Here is an 18127-nt window from a genome sequence, read left to right as displayed (position 1 = left end):
GATGAGCACCAATCCCCAAAGTCAGACATGACTAGACTTAATGTCAAGGGAAAACCTTTACACTTTATAGTGGGATAATTTCCTGTGGAGTTACAGTAAGGTACATATTCCTAATGTCTGTTAGGGTAATACCTCAGTTACTCATACAGTCTTTTGTCAACAGTAACACTTTATGTGCTTTAATCTAATAAATGATTTGCACTTCCTACAAAAGCAGTTCATATAACTTCTGTTTAGGAGATGTGTCCATTCAAAGCCATGGACAGAACTATTTGCCTGACTGCTAATCACAAGTTTTACATATGCCCCCCCCCCTCTCCCCACTGTGCCAGCTTTAAGAAGATGCCAGGCACTAATCACTCTGCCATTCCACCCACAAGACCATGCTGATAAGAGGTCAGCCTTGCTTATACAACCCTTTGGGGCACAAGCAAATAGTGACTCATCTTAGTTACAAGGGGAGTGACTCATCCTGTCTGAGGAAAACTTGTCTACATTTGACCACACTGTGTACCTATTTTTTTAAGTGATACAGTGCTTACTTTTTATGAGGCATACCAAAAACATACACTATGCTTGCTGAAGCTGTGCTTTATGTTCCTAATCATATCAGTATCCTCGTGTAACAGAGGTGTCAAACTCATATTCATCAAGGGCCACGTCTGCTTTATGGTTGCCTTCAAAGGGTGTTGAATCCATGGACAGAGAATCTATGGATACAGAGGGTCAACTATAATTTGTTTACATAGTGGTCAGTGCTCTTTAGTTTTTACCCAGTTTGGGTCCCCAAATGTTACAGTATCACAACTCCCATCAGCTGTAGTCATGATATCTAATGATAATGAATACATAAACTGCAGTCCAGCATTTGAAAGGCCACATAAAATGACATGACTGGTTGGATTTGAGCCATGGGCCTTGAGTTTGACATGTTATTTGAGATCACTAACCACTACTTTTTAGTTAGCACAATATTGTCAGAAGCAGAACTAAAACCTATGACAAGTTTTTTTGAACTACAATTCCCAGAATCCTGCAGCTGTGTGTGTGGCTCCTACAAGCAAAATACATACAATGGAACATGTGACATCTAAAGGCAAAATGTGTTTTTTAGAGGTTGTAGATTGTTTTCCTTTGATGTAGGAAATTTAACCTTCCCCTTATTTTGCTTTTACTGGGAGCTGAGCCTAAATAAAACACAATACCACTAAATTTTGTTTTGAGCCTTTAAAAATAACTTCAAATACAGTACTGAGTATAAATTAATTTGATATAAAATGGGCAAGGAAGACAAAGGATTCTTCTTTACAAATGCAAAAATGTAAGAAAACAAATGGTCTTTTAAGACAGAGAGTAAAACTGAACAGCGAGAGTGCTTTAATCTTAGCTAGTTTTTGGTTTAAGGTTGGTAAACAGGAAGTGCATGGCTCCAAATGGTTTCTATTGAATGTTTTTGACTTGTTATTAATCTACTTTAGAGAATGATATTCAGAGCCCATAGCTGTTGCTTTATGGTTTATTCATTTATTTTCCAGTAAAAAGCCTGACCATACCATTAAACACACATTATTTGTCAGAGGCCACGAAGCAGAATATTTGTTGCCCATTGACTTCTTTGTGACTGGGCCAACCAAATACAACAGGTAGTATGAGAAGCTGCTTAAATTCCAGGTGCTGCATAGAAATTCAGCTCCTAGAGTGAAATAGTCCTCTGTTATTTTTCTGGACAGGATTGAAGATCGAAGATCATTGTGTACCCTCCTCCCTTCTTACTCTGTTCAAGTGAATGGAATGAAAGCACTGTATAATTGCCAGATGCAAGGGGAAAATAGCTGCAATTGGAAAAGGAGTCGAGCCCCATTCCTCTTATGCCCGTGTTGTATTAAGAAGTGGCAGGCTCTTTCCATTCATTCTATACAAGTAAATGGAGCCAAAACCTGCCTTGCCAAGGGAAGAAAGACTGAGTTTTGGAGCCAAGCTGATTGTCTTTGTTAATTGCCATAACGTTGGACTTAAGGCAGTTCTATGAAGGAGAAGCCTCCAAGTTAGTTACCCTGTTATCAACAGCCCTGCTGAAATCTTACAGACTCAGGGCTGTGGCTTCCTTCATGGATTCTATCCATCTGTGGCCAAACTGGAAAAATAGGTAATTTGAAACCTTTGGCTGATTTAGCATGATTTCTGTGTTTTAGATTATTGAAGCAAGGTTTTTATTTCTCCTACAGACTGCCTCTATCACAGTGGTTTTCAACCTGTGGGTCCCCAGGTGTTTTGGCCTACAATACTCAGAAATCCCAGTCAGTTTACCAGCTGTTAGGATTTCTGGGGGTTGAAGGCCAAAACATCTGGGGACCCACAAGTTGAGAACCACTGCTCTATTAAGTTTATAGATCTTCATCTTCTAGGGCAAAATTGCATCTGTCACCTTCAAACAAACATACCTATCCTGGTACTGAGCCCAACTATGCATCTGGTTTACCCGAGATGGCGTTGGAAGCATTCCCATGTACTATAGTCCATTCAAACTGCATCATGTTTTGGTAGGGATATGAAAGCTGATTTATTGGACTCTTAGTCTAACACCCAAGTCACTACATCAAGCTGGTTCTACTTTGCTTGATATTGCAGAAAAAAACAACTAAGGCAACCAGTAGAAGGGAAATTATATCTAAAGAAGAGTTTTCATTTCCAGAAACTTAGCACAGTCTCCTCAAACCAGCATCTTTCAGAGATGTAGGACTCCATTATCTCATTTGCTATGGCTATGGCATATTTGTGGTCCAATAGAACTGGATGGCACCAGATTGGGAAAGGCTACTTTGTGCAAATTCAGACTATTCACCCTCCTTCAATATTATGGTTTGCTTTTTCTCCTTTGCAACAAGAGGATATAGTGAGTCACAAGGGATAAAGAACAGCACTTAGACTGTGTCATGATCAAAACTCCTGCAATCCCCATCTGGGGATTATGGAAAATATTGATGTTTTTAGAAAAGCTTTTCCTAGCTCTGCTGAAGATGTAGGTGGAAAATAACAGTTATGAAGTCTCTGCTCTCTAAGGATATGTCAGTAACTAATCCCTTTCCTTTGCTATTTCATTTTTGTAGCCATTCCTGAAAGTAGGCCACTATCCTGTTCTACGTGGTTACACAAAAGCTTCAGTGGATTGCATCCTTTGGTAATTTGGAATATTTTGTGAACTCTGCAGTTCAAGGCAAAACAAAGTGTAGTGGAAACAAAGAAAATGATCATAGCAAGCAGTGATCCGAGACCATCCTTCCTCTGTTCTCTTGGCCTTGTCTGGAGACTTTGGTTAGATAGTACTAGTAGTACAGAATAAAATGCAAAAGGATTCAGCATTATTAGCATATAGGGTCTCATCTTTGAGATCTTTTGTGCAGAATCTCCTGTGGTTATAATGAGGCTTTGCGTAACTCCAGTTACTTTAGATTGGAAGATGTCACCCTGAGACTGCTAATATGAATTAGAAATGGGATATTAATGACTATACCAGAGAAAGAGGAGCAACTGCAGTGTTTGAACATAAGGTCAAATACAATAAATGAAAATGGGAAGCGCTGATGATACAATGTCAGTTGGTTCACCTTTAGCAACAATCCACTGAATCATAACTGTTTGCCCTAATTAATTTTGTCCCTTCTTGGTCCCAAGTACTAATTTCTCTCTATACTGGCATTTGAGATCCCTTACGAATGTGACATTGTATGAAAGCCTGAGCCTGAAAGGCTTACTTTCCTGTTTCTCAGAATGCCCGAGGCTGGGTGGCCAGGGGCTATACTGGGGTTAGAAGCATGGGAAGCTATCTTATAGTGAACCAGACCACTGGTCCATTTAGCCAAGTATGGTCAATTCTGATTGTTAGCTGTTCTTTGAGTTTAATGCAGGATTTCTTCCTAGCAATACTTGGAAATTCATGGTACTCCCCAGTTGCCTCTGTCCCAAATACTAGCCAAGCCTGACTCTAATTCAAAATCCAACAACACTAAGGGTGCACCTACACTGTAGAAGTAATCCAGTTTGACACCACTTTATAACTGTTATAATTCAATGCTATGGCACCCTAGCTATTGTAGGTTTACAAATTCTTTAGCCTTCTCTGCCCAAGAGTGTTGGTGACTCATCAAACTACAAATCCCAGGATTCCATAGCATTGAGCCATGGCAGTTAAAGTGGTGTCTAACTGCATTAATTCTACAGTGTGGATGCACACTGAGTATGGTCTGGGAGATATCGTGGGAATTGTCATGCAATTTTTCCAAGGTTGTTATGCCCTCGTCTACAATTAACAACATAATTACAGTATCCTTTCAACTTCCATGGGAAATAGAGATGCAGAAACTCCATTAAAGTGGAAAAAACATGAACTTAAAAAGTTTTTTTTTAACCTGAAAGAACACTTCTTTAGGAATTTCGAAATCCTTCAGGGTGATTCTAGGCTGAATGTCTGGCAGAAGTTGACCACAGAATCATATTGGAGGACCTAGAGCAGTGGTTCTCAACTTGTGGGTCCCCAGATGTTTTGGCCTTCAACTTCCAGAAATCTTAACAGCTGGTAAACTGGCTGGGATTTATGGAACTTGTAGACCAAAACACCTGGGGACCCAAAAGTTGAGAACCACTGACCAGTATTAATCCCATTTGTGAATCATCAAATCCACAAAAGTTAAACCTGCCATCGTGAAGGTCTGACTGTACAGCCTGATTTTAGAAGTCATGGAAACAGTAACTGTATAGCAGGCTAGGAGCCCCAGTTCACCCAGTGTGGTAATCTTAACTTTACTTTATGTAAATCCATGAACAAAAGCTCACAGTGATCCATACCACCAAAAAATGGGGAGGAGGTGAGGAGAAATACAAATTCCAACTTAAAGAGGAGATAGGAAACCAGATAAGCCTCACCCTCCTTATAATCACGTGCCGAGAAGGCCCGGGTTAGGTGGGGCAGTGGTTCCCCAGAGGACAGCGCCTCTCTTCCTGTTCATACACAGTTTGTAAACAGCAAAAAGTGTTGATACATGTATTTTTGCTTGCATTAGTTCTGATCCCCGAGGCATGACATGGTTTAGTGGTTTTAAAAATAAAAATATACATACATACAATTAAAAATAATCTATTCAGACATGACAATAGAAGTCCTTAGTGCATATGCTGTCACTGGTTGTCATTCTGACTGCCTTGACTTTGTGCCCATTGTCACTGTAAACAGCCTGAGTCCAATTAACTGCTGGGTGGAAAAGGAGGAGGGGGAAAATAACTTCTTGTCCTCCTGATCCAACCCACCCCAAGGGGAGACTGGAATCACAAGTCTTTGCTATATTTCCCCTGCATCTCTTGCAGCAGGAAGCATATTGTCCATCCAAACGGCTGTGTTTTCTTCGGCTTATTCCCCGCCTCAGTTTTGTTCCTTTGGGAAAATGCGATTAAGAAGGGAGAACTCCAAGGGTCAACTTTGGTGGGAGAACGTCCAGTGAGCGAGGGATCGGGAAGCACCATTGGCCGTCCAAAGTAGCGTTGAAGCAGATGGACGGAGAGAAACTCTGAGAACCCCATGGGGGCAATACAGCAAATATATTAAATAATAAACCTGGAAAGTAAGAAAACAGAAAAGGTGAGCTGAGATTCCATCTCATCTTGCGAGATCAGTTTCATTCTAGCTATTCTTTCTTTTATATATATATATGTGTTATTTATAATTTTACCTATACATAAAAATGAGGAAAGAGCATATAAACGGAAGAAAAAGGGAAAAGAAAAAAAATACATACATAAATTTGTGTAAATTTGTTAATACTATATAGTTAAAAAAAAACAAAAAACTAAACCAAAACCCTATGTCCACTTCCAGTTCCTCTGTATTGCCTTGTATATTGTCGTATAAACATTTGATATTTTTCAGCAAATCTTCATATATAACCAGAAGTCTAAAAGTTCCTGTGAGCGAAAATCACAAAAGTTCTATATTGCTTCTTGCCAAATATTGTCTCAGTTTGTTCCAATCGGTCCATTATCTTGGCGAAATGCTCTGTGATATTTTTTGTGTTAATAAGTCCATGTTTTTAATATCAATTAATTTCAGCAACCATTTTTCTGTTGTGGGGATTTCTTGTGTTTTCCATACTGTAGCAATACATATCCTGGCCGCTGTAACCATATATATAAAGAGTCTTTCCATATTGGAGTCCATTTGAAAGTCAACCATGCCTAATAAGAAATGTTCTGGCTTTGTATTAAATTTGATTTGCAATATTTTCTCAATTTCTCTCTTTATTTCCTGCCAAAACTTTTTTATTTTTCTACATCCCCACCACATATGCATAAAGTCTCCATTATATTTCTGGCATTTCCAACATTTCCCATCTCCTTTACCTTTGCTAAACTTCGCAAGCCTTTCTGGAGTAAGGTACCATCTGTAAAAGACCTTGTACCAGTTCTCCCTTAGTTCTATTGCGTATATAAGCTTTTGGTTATTTTTCCATATCTTTTCCCAATCTGATAGCATGATCGTATGTCCTATTTCTCTTGCCCATTTTGTCATTACCGTTTTTACCTGAACTTCTTCTGTGTCCCATGCCAATAGTTGTTGGTATAATATTTTTATTGTTTTTACTTTTGTTTTTAGTATTCTATCCCAGCATATTTCCTTGAATTCAAAACCTGTTTTCCTATCCTCTTGAAAGATTCCCTTTATTTGCCAGTAATTTAGCCATGTCATTGTGGGGTCCATTTTTTTAATCTCTTTGTATGATTTGAGGCTAACCTCAAGATTTTCCACTCTTAGTATTTGCCTGTAGGTCAGCCATGTTTCCCTTGGCATTTCTCTCAGGTGCTCCGCTTCGAGAGGTGAGTATCACATAGGTATCTTTTTATAGAATCTTTTATTGTATTTCTCCCAGATTCCTATGAGTGCTGCTCTCAAAAAATGGTTTCTAAAGTTTCTTTCTTTTCTAGATTTCTCTCTACACAAATAGCTATGCCACCCTTTCCTTAGATCCTGTCCCTCTAAGGCTAGTGTTTTCCTTTTAGATAGGGTGGTCCAGTCCTTGACTCAACTCAGGGCAGCAGCTTCGTAGTATAGCTGAAGGTCAGGTAGACCCATCCCACCTCTCTTGATGTCATCCTTTAAGTGTTTAAACCCTATTCTAGCTTCCTTTCCATCCCATATAAATTTCTGTATATCCTTGTGCCATTCTGCTATAATTTTTTTTGTTCTTAAAATTGGTAAATTTTGGAATAGGAAATTTACTTCAGCTAGTATCTTCATTTTTACTATTGCAATTTTCCCTGAAAGTGAAAGCTGAAGAAATCTCCATTTCTTCATTTTTTTCTTTTATCTCCCTCCACTTCCTCTCGTAGTTATTTTTATATAATTGGGCATTGCTTGCGGTTATTTCTATCCCTAAATACCTGATTCTTTTAACGACTTCTATACCTGTGTCCCTTTGTAGTTACTCTTTTCTTGTATGTCGCATATTCTTTGTTAGTATTTTAGTTTTTCCTCTATTTATTTTCAATCCTGCTACTTCTCCAAAATTCTGGATTACCTTCCACCATTTTTCAAATTGATCTAATGGGTCTTCAATTAAACATACCAAATCGTCAGCAAATGCTCGCGTTTTATAGCTAAATTTCTTAGTTCGGAGGGCTTTTAACTCTATATTGTTTCTTATAGCGTTCAGGAGGATCTCTATTGTCACAATAAATAAAGAGGGTGATAGTGGGCATCCCTGCCTTGTCCCTTTGTTTATATTTATAGTATTAGATATCTGACCATTCGTTATAACCCGCGCTGTTTGCTGAGAGTATATAGCTTTAATGGCATTCGAAAAGTAAAATCCCACATCCATTTCTCTTAAAATTTCAAACATACAAAACCAGTTGACATTGTCAAACGCCTTCTCGGCGTCTAAAAAAAGGAAGGCTATCTCCTTTTGGTCGTTCTTTCGTAATATTCTATAGCATTTAGAATGTTCCTTATGTTCTCTTTCATTTGCCTACCAGGTAGGAAGCCAGATTGATCCTCGTCTAATTCTGACCTTTAACACCTCTTTTAGCCTATCTGCTAAGATGCTGGCAAAGATTTTGTAGTCTGCGTTTAAAAGCGATATAGGCCTGTAATTCTTGACCCGCGTGCTGTTGTCCTTCTCTTTAGGTATTACTACGATATTTGCACTCTTCCATGTTTGCGGAACTTTCCCTTCTTCCAAAATCCTATTGATGACTTTCTGCAGGGGTGTAATAAGTATGTCCTGAAAAGTTTTGTAATATAACATTGAAAACCCGTCAGGTCCTGGTGCCTTATTCGAGGGGAGTTTCTTAATTGCTCTGCTTATTTCTTTTTCCTTGATCTTCCCATTTAGCAATTCTCTTTGGGGTTCCGTGATTTTGGGCATATCCTGCCTCCCTATGTATTGCGTTACTTTTTCTTCAGCAATTTTGTCATCTTTGTACAGTTTCTCGTAGAAGGCAGTAAATTGTTGACCTATCTCTTTGTTATTGTAGATTTTCCCTACTTCCTGTATTTTATTGATATACTGTGCCTGTTTCTTTTTGTTTATTTTCCTAGCCAACCATCTCCCTACCTTGTTCGCAATTTCAAAGTGGTGCTGTCTTACATATCTTAGCTTCTTCCCCATTTCCTCGACCTGTAACGTCTCTAATTGTTTTTTGTAGATATCAAGATTGAGCTGGGTTTTCTTATCCTCAGCATTTCCTTTTAGTATTTTCTCCAATCTCGCTATTTCCCCTTCTATTTTCTGAAATTCCATTTTCCTTGTTCTTTTCTTCCTAGCACTTTGTTGTAATATCTGACTTACTTATATAAGCTTTACTAGCATCCCAGATAACTTCTATTGCTGTGTCTTCCTCCTTATTAAATTTGAAGTACTCTATCAGCAGTTTCCTGTACCTGTCCTGGTCATCTTGATCTTTTAGCATTGATTCATTTAATTTTCATCTAAATTCCCCTCTCCTTAGATCTCCCTTATCCAGCATCACCTCCAAGGGTGCATGGTCCGAGTTTATTCTTGGAAGTATGTTACATTTGCTTATTTTGTTTGCTATTGATTTATTCCCCCATACCATGTCGATTTGGGTCCATGCCTTATGCCTATTTGACAGGAATGTGTAATCCTTTTCGTTCCCATGTAGGTGTCTCCAGATGTCTAACAGATTTAGGTCTTCTTTCATTTTAAGGAAATATCTGGGTAACACTCCTCCCTTTGTGTTTTTTACTTTCTCTTCCGATTGGATTTATCTAGTGCTGCATTAAGCACCCTGTTAAAATCTCCTATTTCTATGAGATCCTCATATTCTTGTTCAATTATTTTTGGATAGAGTCTTTCTATAAATTTTAGCTCGCATTCATTTGGCACATATATGTTAGATATTAGGAGTGTCCTGTTATCTATCTCTACCGTGACACCTAGCATCCTACCCTCATGATCTTTGAAAGCTAATTTGGGTAACAATTTCTCATTTACATATGTCACTACCCCTTTTTTCTTCTCTGGCCCAGATGAATAATACGTCTTTCCCAGACTAACATGCTCTAAATGGGACACATGTTTATGTGTTATATGTGTTTCTTGGAGACATGCTACGTCATACTTGCCTTTTTTTATTTGATGCCAAACTTTATTTCTTTTATTAGGTGAATTAAAACCATTTATATTATTCGAGTACAATTTAAGCCTCTGCGCCATCATTCTTGTTTTCATCCTCACCCCTGACCTTTTCCCATTTTCCCAGGTCCATCCAGTCCAGCAAATCTTCGGGTGATTTTTCTCTAAGTCTTTTTTTTAGTCTATTCCATTCTCCATCTTCTCCTACTTTCCTATCCTCTTTTTTCTCCTCTCCTTCTTTCTTTTTTCGTTGATGTTCCCCCTTTCTATTCTCGTGCATTCCTGCGTTTAAATATTTCTCGTAAAAGACATGTGCTTTGGGTTCGCTTGTTATCCAATGTTTATTTCCCTCCCATGTAAGCATCACTCCCTCCTTTCTTTCCCATTTAAATCTTATATTTCTTCTTCTCAGCTCATCAGTTAGGAAGAAATATATTTACGCCTCTTTTCTAAAACCAACATGGGGAGTTCTTTTAAAATTGCTATTTTATTTCCCTTGAAGTATGATGGAGCTTTAGCATTACCTTTCAGAACCTCGTCTCTAAGGCTTTTTTTGTTGAAATGAATCACTATATCCCTTGGCGAATTAAATTTTCTTGAATGATTTGAATGAATTCTATAAATTCTGTCTATATTCCCTTCCACCATTTCTTTAGTTCTCTGAGTTATGTTTGTTATAACTTCAACAATTTGGTCTCTTAAATTTTTATCTTCAGCCTCTTGCATATTGCGAAATCTTAGCTGAAATTCCTTTTCTTTGGTCTCTAATATTTCTTGTTGAACTTTAATTGCATTTATTGTTTTTTCTATTTCGCCTAAGTCTTTTCTTATCTCTCCTTGTTGGGGTTTAATTGTTATATTTTCTTTAGACCTTTCCTTATTGTCTTGCTTGATAAGTTCTATATCCTCTTTTATTAGTCTTATTTCCTCTTTGACCAGTGTTTGAATTTCCACTTTTATTTCCTCTTTCATTCCCTTCATCTCTTCCCTGATTTGGGTGTATTGTTTGTCTTGCTTTTCCTGTATCTTAATCACATCTGTTTGTAATTTCAATATTTCCAACATTACATCTTTAATGCTATAATAGTCTGTTAACGAATCTTTCCTGGCTGTTCCTCGTTTCTCCTTATCCTTATCCATTTTTGCTTTCGATGAATTCATCTCTCATTTTGTACTTCGTTCAATCTGCGATATACTGATACATCTATTAAAGATTATCAACCAAAACTAATACGGTCCAAACAGAAACAAACTAAAAGTAATAAAGATGAAATAATAATACTGATAATGGTATGTATATATATATGTGTGTGTGTAGCCGACCTTGCTGGAATCAAATGGCTAATCCCCCCCCTTTTTTTCCCCTTCTTTCTTTCCTATCTTATTATATCTTCTTCTTGTCTTCTTAACCTCCTGTACTCAGCTACTCCCAGTATCCCGTCAGGGCATTATGCCATAAGACCAAAACTTACTGTTGAAATGGGATCTAACATGCAAAAGCCCCTTGCCAGAACACAGTGATACCGAATGATTTATGAAAAAAAAGAATAATAATATGGAGTTACGATAATAATAATAGTAATAATGAAGAAATAACAGTAATATTGATAATGCTGTCCACCTCACTCCCTCGATTTAACTGGTCCTTGGTTGCTTTCGATGATCCTAATTCCGCCGTACCGTTTCCCTTCCTGACACGCCAAAATAAGTTGTAAGTCCAAGCTAATTGTAATTATTGTGCACAACTGTGCCTGGCTGTTCTGTGTGTCTCCACGTCGTGCATCCTGCGTCGCTGCATCATGCACCGTACGTCCCCGCGGCGTGCGTCGCGTTGCTGCAGCGTGCATCGCGTGTGTCGCTGCAAGTGTCGCTGCGCCGTGCCTTTCCTCTCCTCTGGCGCGCTGTCGCCTCGTCCCTCGCCTTGCCTCATCGCCTTGCACTCTCCGCTGCCCTGCTGCTTCCTCCACCAATCGTCCCACAGGGCTGGCAATGCTGTCTCACTTACTTCAAATCTCGCAGGGCAGGATAATCTTTTCCGTTGTGGGTTTGTTTCGCTCTTCCTTTCGCCCTTTACCTTTACTTCCCTCCGCCGTTCACAGAGGACCAAAAGCACTCTTTCCCTTCCTTAGGCTTCTCTCTTGCTTCGTAGTGCCACAGTCTATCTTTAGCAATGCAGATTCGCTTTTCTTCTGTAAGTTCACTTCTTCCCTCTCTCTTCTCAAAATTTAAAAATAGTGGCGGCGTTCTGTCCTAGCCATGGCTAGGGAACCTCAACCTTGCTCTGCCCACCAAGGACTTTTCCCGGGTTGGACACCGTTCTATCTGGTTACCCTGGGAGGGTCCTCTAGTTTTGCAACCCACCGGATCTGCACCACCGGTGAGTGGGAGCCTCAGCTCTACCTGAGCTCTTGGTGAGGTCAGAACGCTGAGGAGTTGAAGAGCCTCAGCGTTCTGCTGCATCTGCCATTAGCGCCACTACCGGAAGTCTAGCTATTCTTTCTAATAGCCTTTCCCAACCTGACCTCCTACATGTTTTGGAATGTGTCTTTATCGGTTCTAGTTAAGTTGTTGATGGTGTGGGAGCTTTTGGCAAAGGAACTAATTAATTTACAGGTTTTAAAAAATCTAGAAGTTGAGAAAATAGTGTGCAGCTGTGGAATGTTTTGATAAGGCAAAATTGGCATTGCTTATTATCATGCTCTATTCCAGCAAATCTGCCTGACTGCACGCAAAGCCATTCCTGTGTCCAGTCTCTCCCATCTCAGCCAAGAGATGTATGCTGCCAGCCGGATGGACTAGTAACTTATTCCTTTCCTTTGACTGGGTCTTTCCAATCAACAGAACTATGCATTCACACCTATTAGGCTTTCCTTCCTGGACAGGTGATGAGATGTTAAATCTAATCAAAAGTGTGTGCTGCAATACAGTGTTCCTTGACAGACAAATCCCAGTGGAGGAAATATTTACTCCTTGTCTCTTCCTCTTATTCTTTGGCTTTTCTAATATAAATGAAATTTCATTCCCATGTGATTCGCAAAGGAACAGCGCTTTTAAATTTAACGACTCTAAACTTAATGGTCTGGAAGAGACTATCTTTCTCAGAACTCAGTAATACAGCTCTCTGGGCACCTGCAGTCAGGAAGAACTGTAGCTATGGGAGGAACACATTGAGGAACACATTGTGCACCTGATTGAAACCAATCAAGTAAAGAAGACCAAAGCAGAATCAGACGATGTGCGCGATGATGTTCAATGAGCCTGGTATGATGTGGGTGATGGATCTATCCCAGTGTTGTCTGATGGCTTCTATGCCGGTGGAATCAACTCTATCTTTTAGCCAAAAGTGTAGAGAGCTATACAAGATTCAGTTTATTGGTGTACACCAGGCTTGCACAATTTGTGGCCCTTCAGGTTCTTTGGGCTTCAGCTTCCAAAATGCCTGACCACACTGGACAAGATGGCAAGGGCTTCTGGAAGTTGGGAGTCCCAAACACCTGGAGAGCCACAGGTATGCAAGCTTCAGCAACCTGGATATCAATACTACCCCTCTTCTCAAGAACTGTGTTTGTTTTTTTAGTCCACAAACATTTTAGGAAGTACCATAAGAACATAGGAGTTTAAGAACAGCTTGTCTATTTCAGCATCCTGTTCCCTCCTGGGTCATTCCATGCCAAGTGGTCTAAACCTTCCCACCATCATGTTCTCCAATTTTGTTCAAATTTTAGCTGTAGTGCCAGTCAGGGGTTAAACTACGTTTCCCAAAATTTGAGGTCTCTAACTACAATAGTTGCTGATCTAGACCCCCTTATCTGAAGGGTAGTCAGTTAGCGTGTGCACAACATTTAAGAAAATGCCATTTTAGGGGTCTAATAAAATTGAAACTAAATGTATAAGAATGGCTAGTAAATCGAAATCCTGAACAGTTTTTTCTGCTGATTCTGATGAAATTAATTTTAACAGTATGGATGCAAAATCTAGTCAAACAAGTTGACTCAAAGTGTGCATCAAAATGTGTTGTGACAAATTTTGACCAATATTCAGACTGCAACCATTTCCATACAAACAAAGATACGGATTTGGAAATTCTGACCAAGCATTTTGCTTGTGCTGGACATAATTATTCAGTCTGTACTTTGTGCCGACTGGGGAAGGATTTATCTGTTTCTTAATCATCCTTCCCCCTATTATTTCCTTAATGCAAAAACAAAACAAAACATTGAAAAGAAGCCAATAATTATACTCTTATTTATAAACTGATAAATTAAAGAGCAATTCATCGTTATTGCTGCAACTACACTGAAAGGGAAGTGATGATGAATAAATTCTATGTATACTATGAATGCTGAAAAGAGCAAAATCTAACAATATTTCAAAATCATATTTACTGAATGTTACACATCAAAGAGAAAACATGGTATAATGATTTTCACCATGAAAATTTGCATTTACTGAACAATAGCGCATTATAGTAATCGCTGTATGGAATCATCTTAATTCTATTTCTGATTGCTGAATGTTACACATCGAGGAGAAAACATGGTGTAATGATTTTCACCATGAAAATCAACATTTACTGAACAACAGAGCATTATAGTAATCGCTGTATGGAATGATCTTAATTCTATTTCTGATTGATTGCTGAATGTTACACATTGAGGAGAAAATATGGTGTAATGATTTTCACCATGAAAATCAACATTTACTGAACAATAGAGCATTATAGTAATCGCTGTATGGAATCATCTTAATTCTATTTCAGATTGATTGCAGAAAAGCAAAGCCTCAGCAGCATTAGAAGATGGTGTAGAAGAAAAATAACATTTTGTGTGTGGAAGGAGGCTACTGTATATTCACAATACTACTGTATTGGTTGCAGTTACCTGACATTTGCACTTTTGCCTGCCAGCGCTTCTATGCTGGGTAGATTTCTTTCAGCGCCTTCTTATCATGTAATTGCTTGTACTTCCGATGCTTCCTCTTTCGTGCCGGCAACTGGCGCACTTGTGCCCTTGTTGGAAGAGAAGCTACGGTGCTTGGTAGTGGACCACCTGCCAGAAAGGAGGAAGCACAGACATGCTGGTATGCAACAGCTGACTGTGAAGGATAGTCTATTCTCAGAAAAGTTCCATTTTCCCTGCATGGACATCTACATGCAGAGCATGGGAAAGGTCTTTTTGGACTACAGATCTCAGCACCCCCCAGCCAGCACGGCTACATTCCAATAAAGTAACTTTTCCAAGTTCTGCCAAAATTTTGTAAACATGATTTCTACAATACTCACCTTTGCGCGGGTGTAAATTTGACTGACTGGGAAGTCGGGATGAAACTGGCTCACATCGGCATTCCAGGTGGTCCTCCAAGGCCACAACGGCTTTATGGAAGACTGGCTTCCTTAGGACAATTTCAATCTTATTTACCTGACATCAGAAGAGATTGAAAACAGCACAAATCCATTAGGAGTCAGAATGCCAAATCAACCTTCCCTCAGTCAGCATCAGTGGAGTTCTATGCTTCTATACATTTGTAAAGTCCTTTGCATTTTCAGAAGAGCTCTGCTCATCATAATTATCACATTCATTCACTTGGTCACCTGAATCATTTTATTACATTGATCCCATTGATCCTAGGCACTGTTCATCATCTTTAATGAGACTATACCACCAACTATCCTGATTTGGCAAAGACAGTCATAATTACTCCTCTGTCATCCCATTTGTTCAGCTGTGTTCAAAGTATCCCATTTACTTTTGCCTCCTCCCGCTTTCCCCCTTTGTCCTCAATTTACTGCAATTGCTGCAAACTTTGTATTAAAGAGAGAAGAGGAAGGGGGAGGAGTCTTGCCCTTCCCAGAAGGTCCAGGCAAAAGCAGACTGTTGCAGCCTCTCCTAGCCTGAGTATTTTTCCTCATTAATAATGTTTGCCAGCTTAATCATATTCTGATGTTGTTTGGCCACATATTTTTATCATGTCAGCAGCAACTTGAGAACATACTGCAAGGTGCTTCTTGTGTGAGAGAATTGGCTGTCTACAGAGATATTACCCAGTGGACACCCGGATGTGATACCATCCTGCTGGGAGACTTCTTTGATGTCCCTGCAAGCTAGAACTGACAGAGGGGAGCTCACCCCATCTCACAGATTCGAACCAGCAACCTTCAGGTTAACAACCCAAACTTCAGGTCAGCAGTTTAGCTGGCACAAGGGTTTAACCCATTGCACCAATACGGCTCCTGTGTCCCTGTTTTTGTCTGAAATGCCGAAAGATCTGTGATCCTATATTATGTGTCAGTTGTGCTGTAGAGCTCAAAGAGACCAAGAAGACACTGAGTTAATTTTTATGCAAGAGACTAATATCTATCTATCAATACAGCTGGCACACACCCACTTACTTTGCTATAATGTGAAGGAGCCCAATAGTACATTTGGGAGTAATTGAGAAAACAAGATTTCCAGCATAAGCTTTTGTTGATAAAATCCACTTCATCAGATGCAATTGCAGCTGAAGAATTAGGCTGACTCCCTGGAAGCGTAAGCTAGACATTTCTTCTCTTTTAGTCTCAACACGTATGTTTTAGAAGTAAAATCATATTAACTTAGCAGTATTATTTTTGAATGCAATTCTGTTTGGATGTACAGCAGGATGCTTCTGATCAGGATATGTGCCTTCATATAGTCTGCAGATTTATGGCAACCCTGTACATTTTTCATAGGTTTTTCTTAGGCAAGCAATAGTTAGATATGATGAAGAAGGTTAAGTGTGTGTCTTATGACAATAAGTTAGAAAATTAGTATGGCTTCCCTTTGGGAGAGATAGTAACCCTATGGAAGACAACTGAACATGACTTGTAATTGTGTGACTCCATTCCACTCAGCAACTGAACAACAACCAAATCTTCTTTTGTCTGTTTATCTTTCTTTGAAAGCATGTCCCCACTTTGCACAGTCCAGGACACATGCTGCTTGCTAGACAAAACCTTTCCAACCAAACAAGACAGGCGTCTCTATTTTCAGAAGAAGCATTTCCAGGTCACATTTTCTGATTAACCTTTGACTCCTTGATTGCTCTTTTCCCAGAAAAACAATAGCTTCTACTGCCACCAACTCTCCATTCTCTCCTATTCAGTATGGCTTTTTAGAGAAAGGAATTTCCCTGTGCATATGCATGGCGTAATGTCTTCCCTCCACTTTGTCTCTTGCCATGAACACAGGTCAGGCAAAGGATTTACATGATCATTTTTACTTATTTGACTGGGAGGAAGCCCAGAGATCACTACTGGCTAGATATTTAGCAGGATCAGAAAGTGAGGTTAGGGGGCAGGTATCCGCTTACAACACATTCGGACAGGATAATGTGGAGAAGCTGCTGGCTTAGGCTAGGAGAGCAAAGTGCATTGAAGTCACAAAGAAGCAGAGGTCAGAATATATAGATGTGCCATTAGACTGCTGATTTACCTTCATGAACTGAGACAAAACAAAGTAGAATTCAAAGGAACTGCAAATGAACTGGCATGCTGGGTAGTTTACTTCTACTGCAAAAATGGATTTTTAACAATTATTTGCTTATCATGATATCTGAATCCAACAGGACTCTGCACTCTGCCTTCCCCTAACAAGCCAGAGTGCTGGCTCTTGCCAGGTTCATATATCCCAGTAAATAAAAAGAAGGTCCATTGTCTGTTTGGGGCTCCTACTTTCATAGGGAATGATTCATAAGCCAGATTCATAAATCAGGCCTGCACAACCTGTAGCCCTCCAAGTGTTAAGGACTTCAACTCCCAGAAGCCCTAGCCAGCTTGTCTAATGGAAAGAAATTCTAAGAGCTGGTCTAAAAGTCCTGAAGGCTCACAGGTTGTGCAGGCTTGCCTTAGAGATTTATCTTATTGTGATTGCGAAATGAGGTTAACGATTCACCATACTTCTCTCTCTGTCACTGTCCCGGGAAAGAAACATTTTCAAATGACTGACTCCCATTGAGGGATGATTTGTCCAAAACAATAATACTGCACTCCCCAATCACACATAATTTGATTATCAATGTTGGAATGCTATAGGTTTCTTGACTTTACTTGCAGCAGAGATCCAACCATGATGGTGACAGAGAGTAGAGATGACATTGAGTTGGAGGAGCCTATTTTGTTTAGATTTCCAGAAGCTGTTACACCTACACATTGCATTCTACTGACTCTTGTAGGTTGATTCCTTTAAAAACTAAAATGGTAGTGATACAAACAGAGGTTTTTGCTTACCTGCACATGTCTCACACGAGCCTGCGTGGGGCGACACTGCATGCTTCGGGTATTACAGCAGCCTGTGCACCGCTGCACTTCCACACATGGTGGCCACACAAGGAAATTGGCATTAGTGGAATCCACCATGCTCCGGGTGATTTCAAACACTTCTATCCGTGTCTTACATTCAGCAAGTACTGCTGTTTCGACTGGTTCTTCTCCATCTAGAACAAGACAACAGAGACACATCCTGGTCAAA

General features: G+C 39.5%; 1 protein-coding gene across 2 annotated transcripts in view; it reads right to left on the bottom strand.

Moving 5' to 3' along the window:
• Positions 1-1502: 1502 nt before the first annotated feature.
• Positions 1503-18127, bottom strand: part of pdgfb (platelet derived growth factor subunit B) — a 59954-nt gene continuing 43329 nt past the window's right edge. For both annotated transcript variants that reach the window (XM_008110710.3, XM_062982923.1), the window contains 4 exons: positions 17887-18092; positions 14923-15058; positions 14522-14689; positions 1503-5605 (listed from right to left, as the gene is read on the bottom strand). In XM_008110710.3, the coding sequence (XP_008108917.1) occupies positions 14553-14689; positions 14923-15058; positions 17887-18092 (479 nt within the window). In that variant the 3' untranslated portion in view covers positions 1503-5605; positions 14522-14552. The remainder of the gene's footprint in view (positions 5606-14521; positions 14690-14922; positions 15059-17886; positions 18093-18127) is intronic.

This window comes from Anolis carolinensis, chromosome 5 (assembly GCF_035594765.1).
Source record: "Anolis carolinensis isolate JA03-04 chromosome 5, rAnoCar3.1.pri, whole genome shotgun sequence".
NCBI lineage: Eukaryota > Metazoa > Chordata > Lepidosauria > Squamata > Dactyloidae > Anolis > Anolis carolinensis.
Note: the sequence above shows the minus strand (reverse complement) of the source record. Positions and strands in the feature narration are given on the sequence as shown.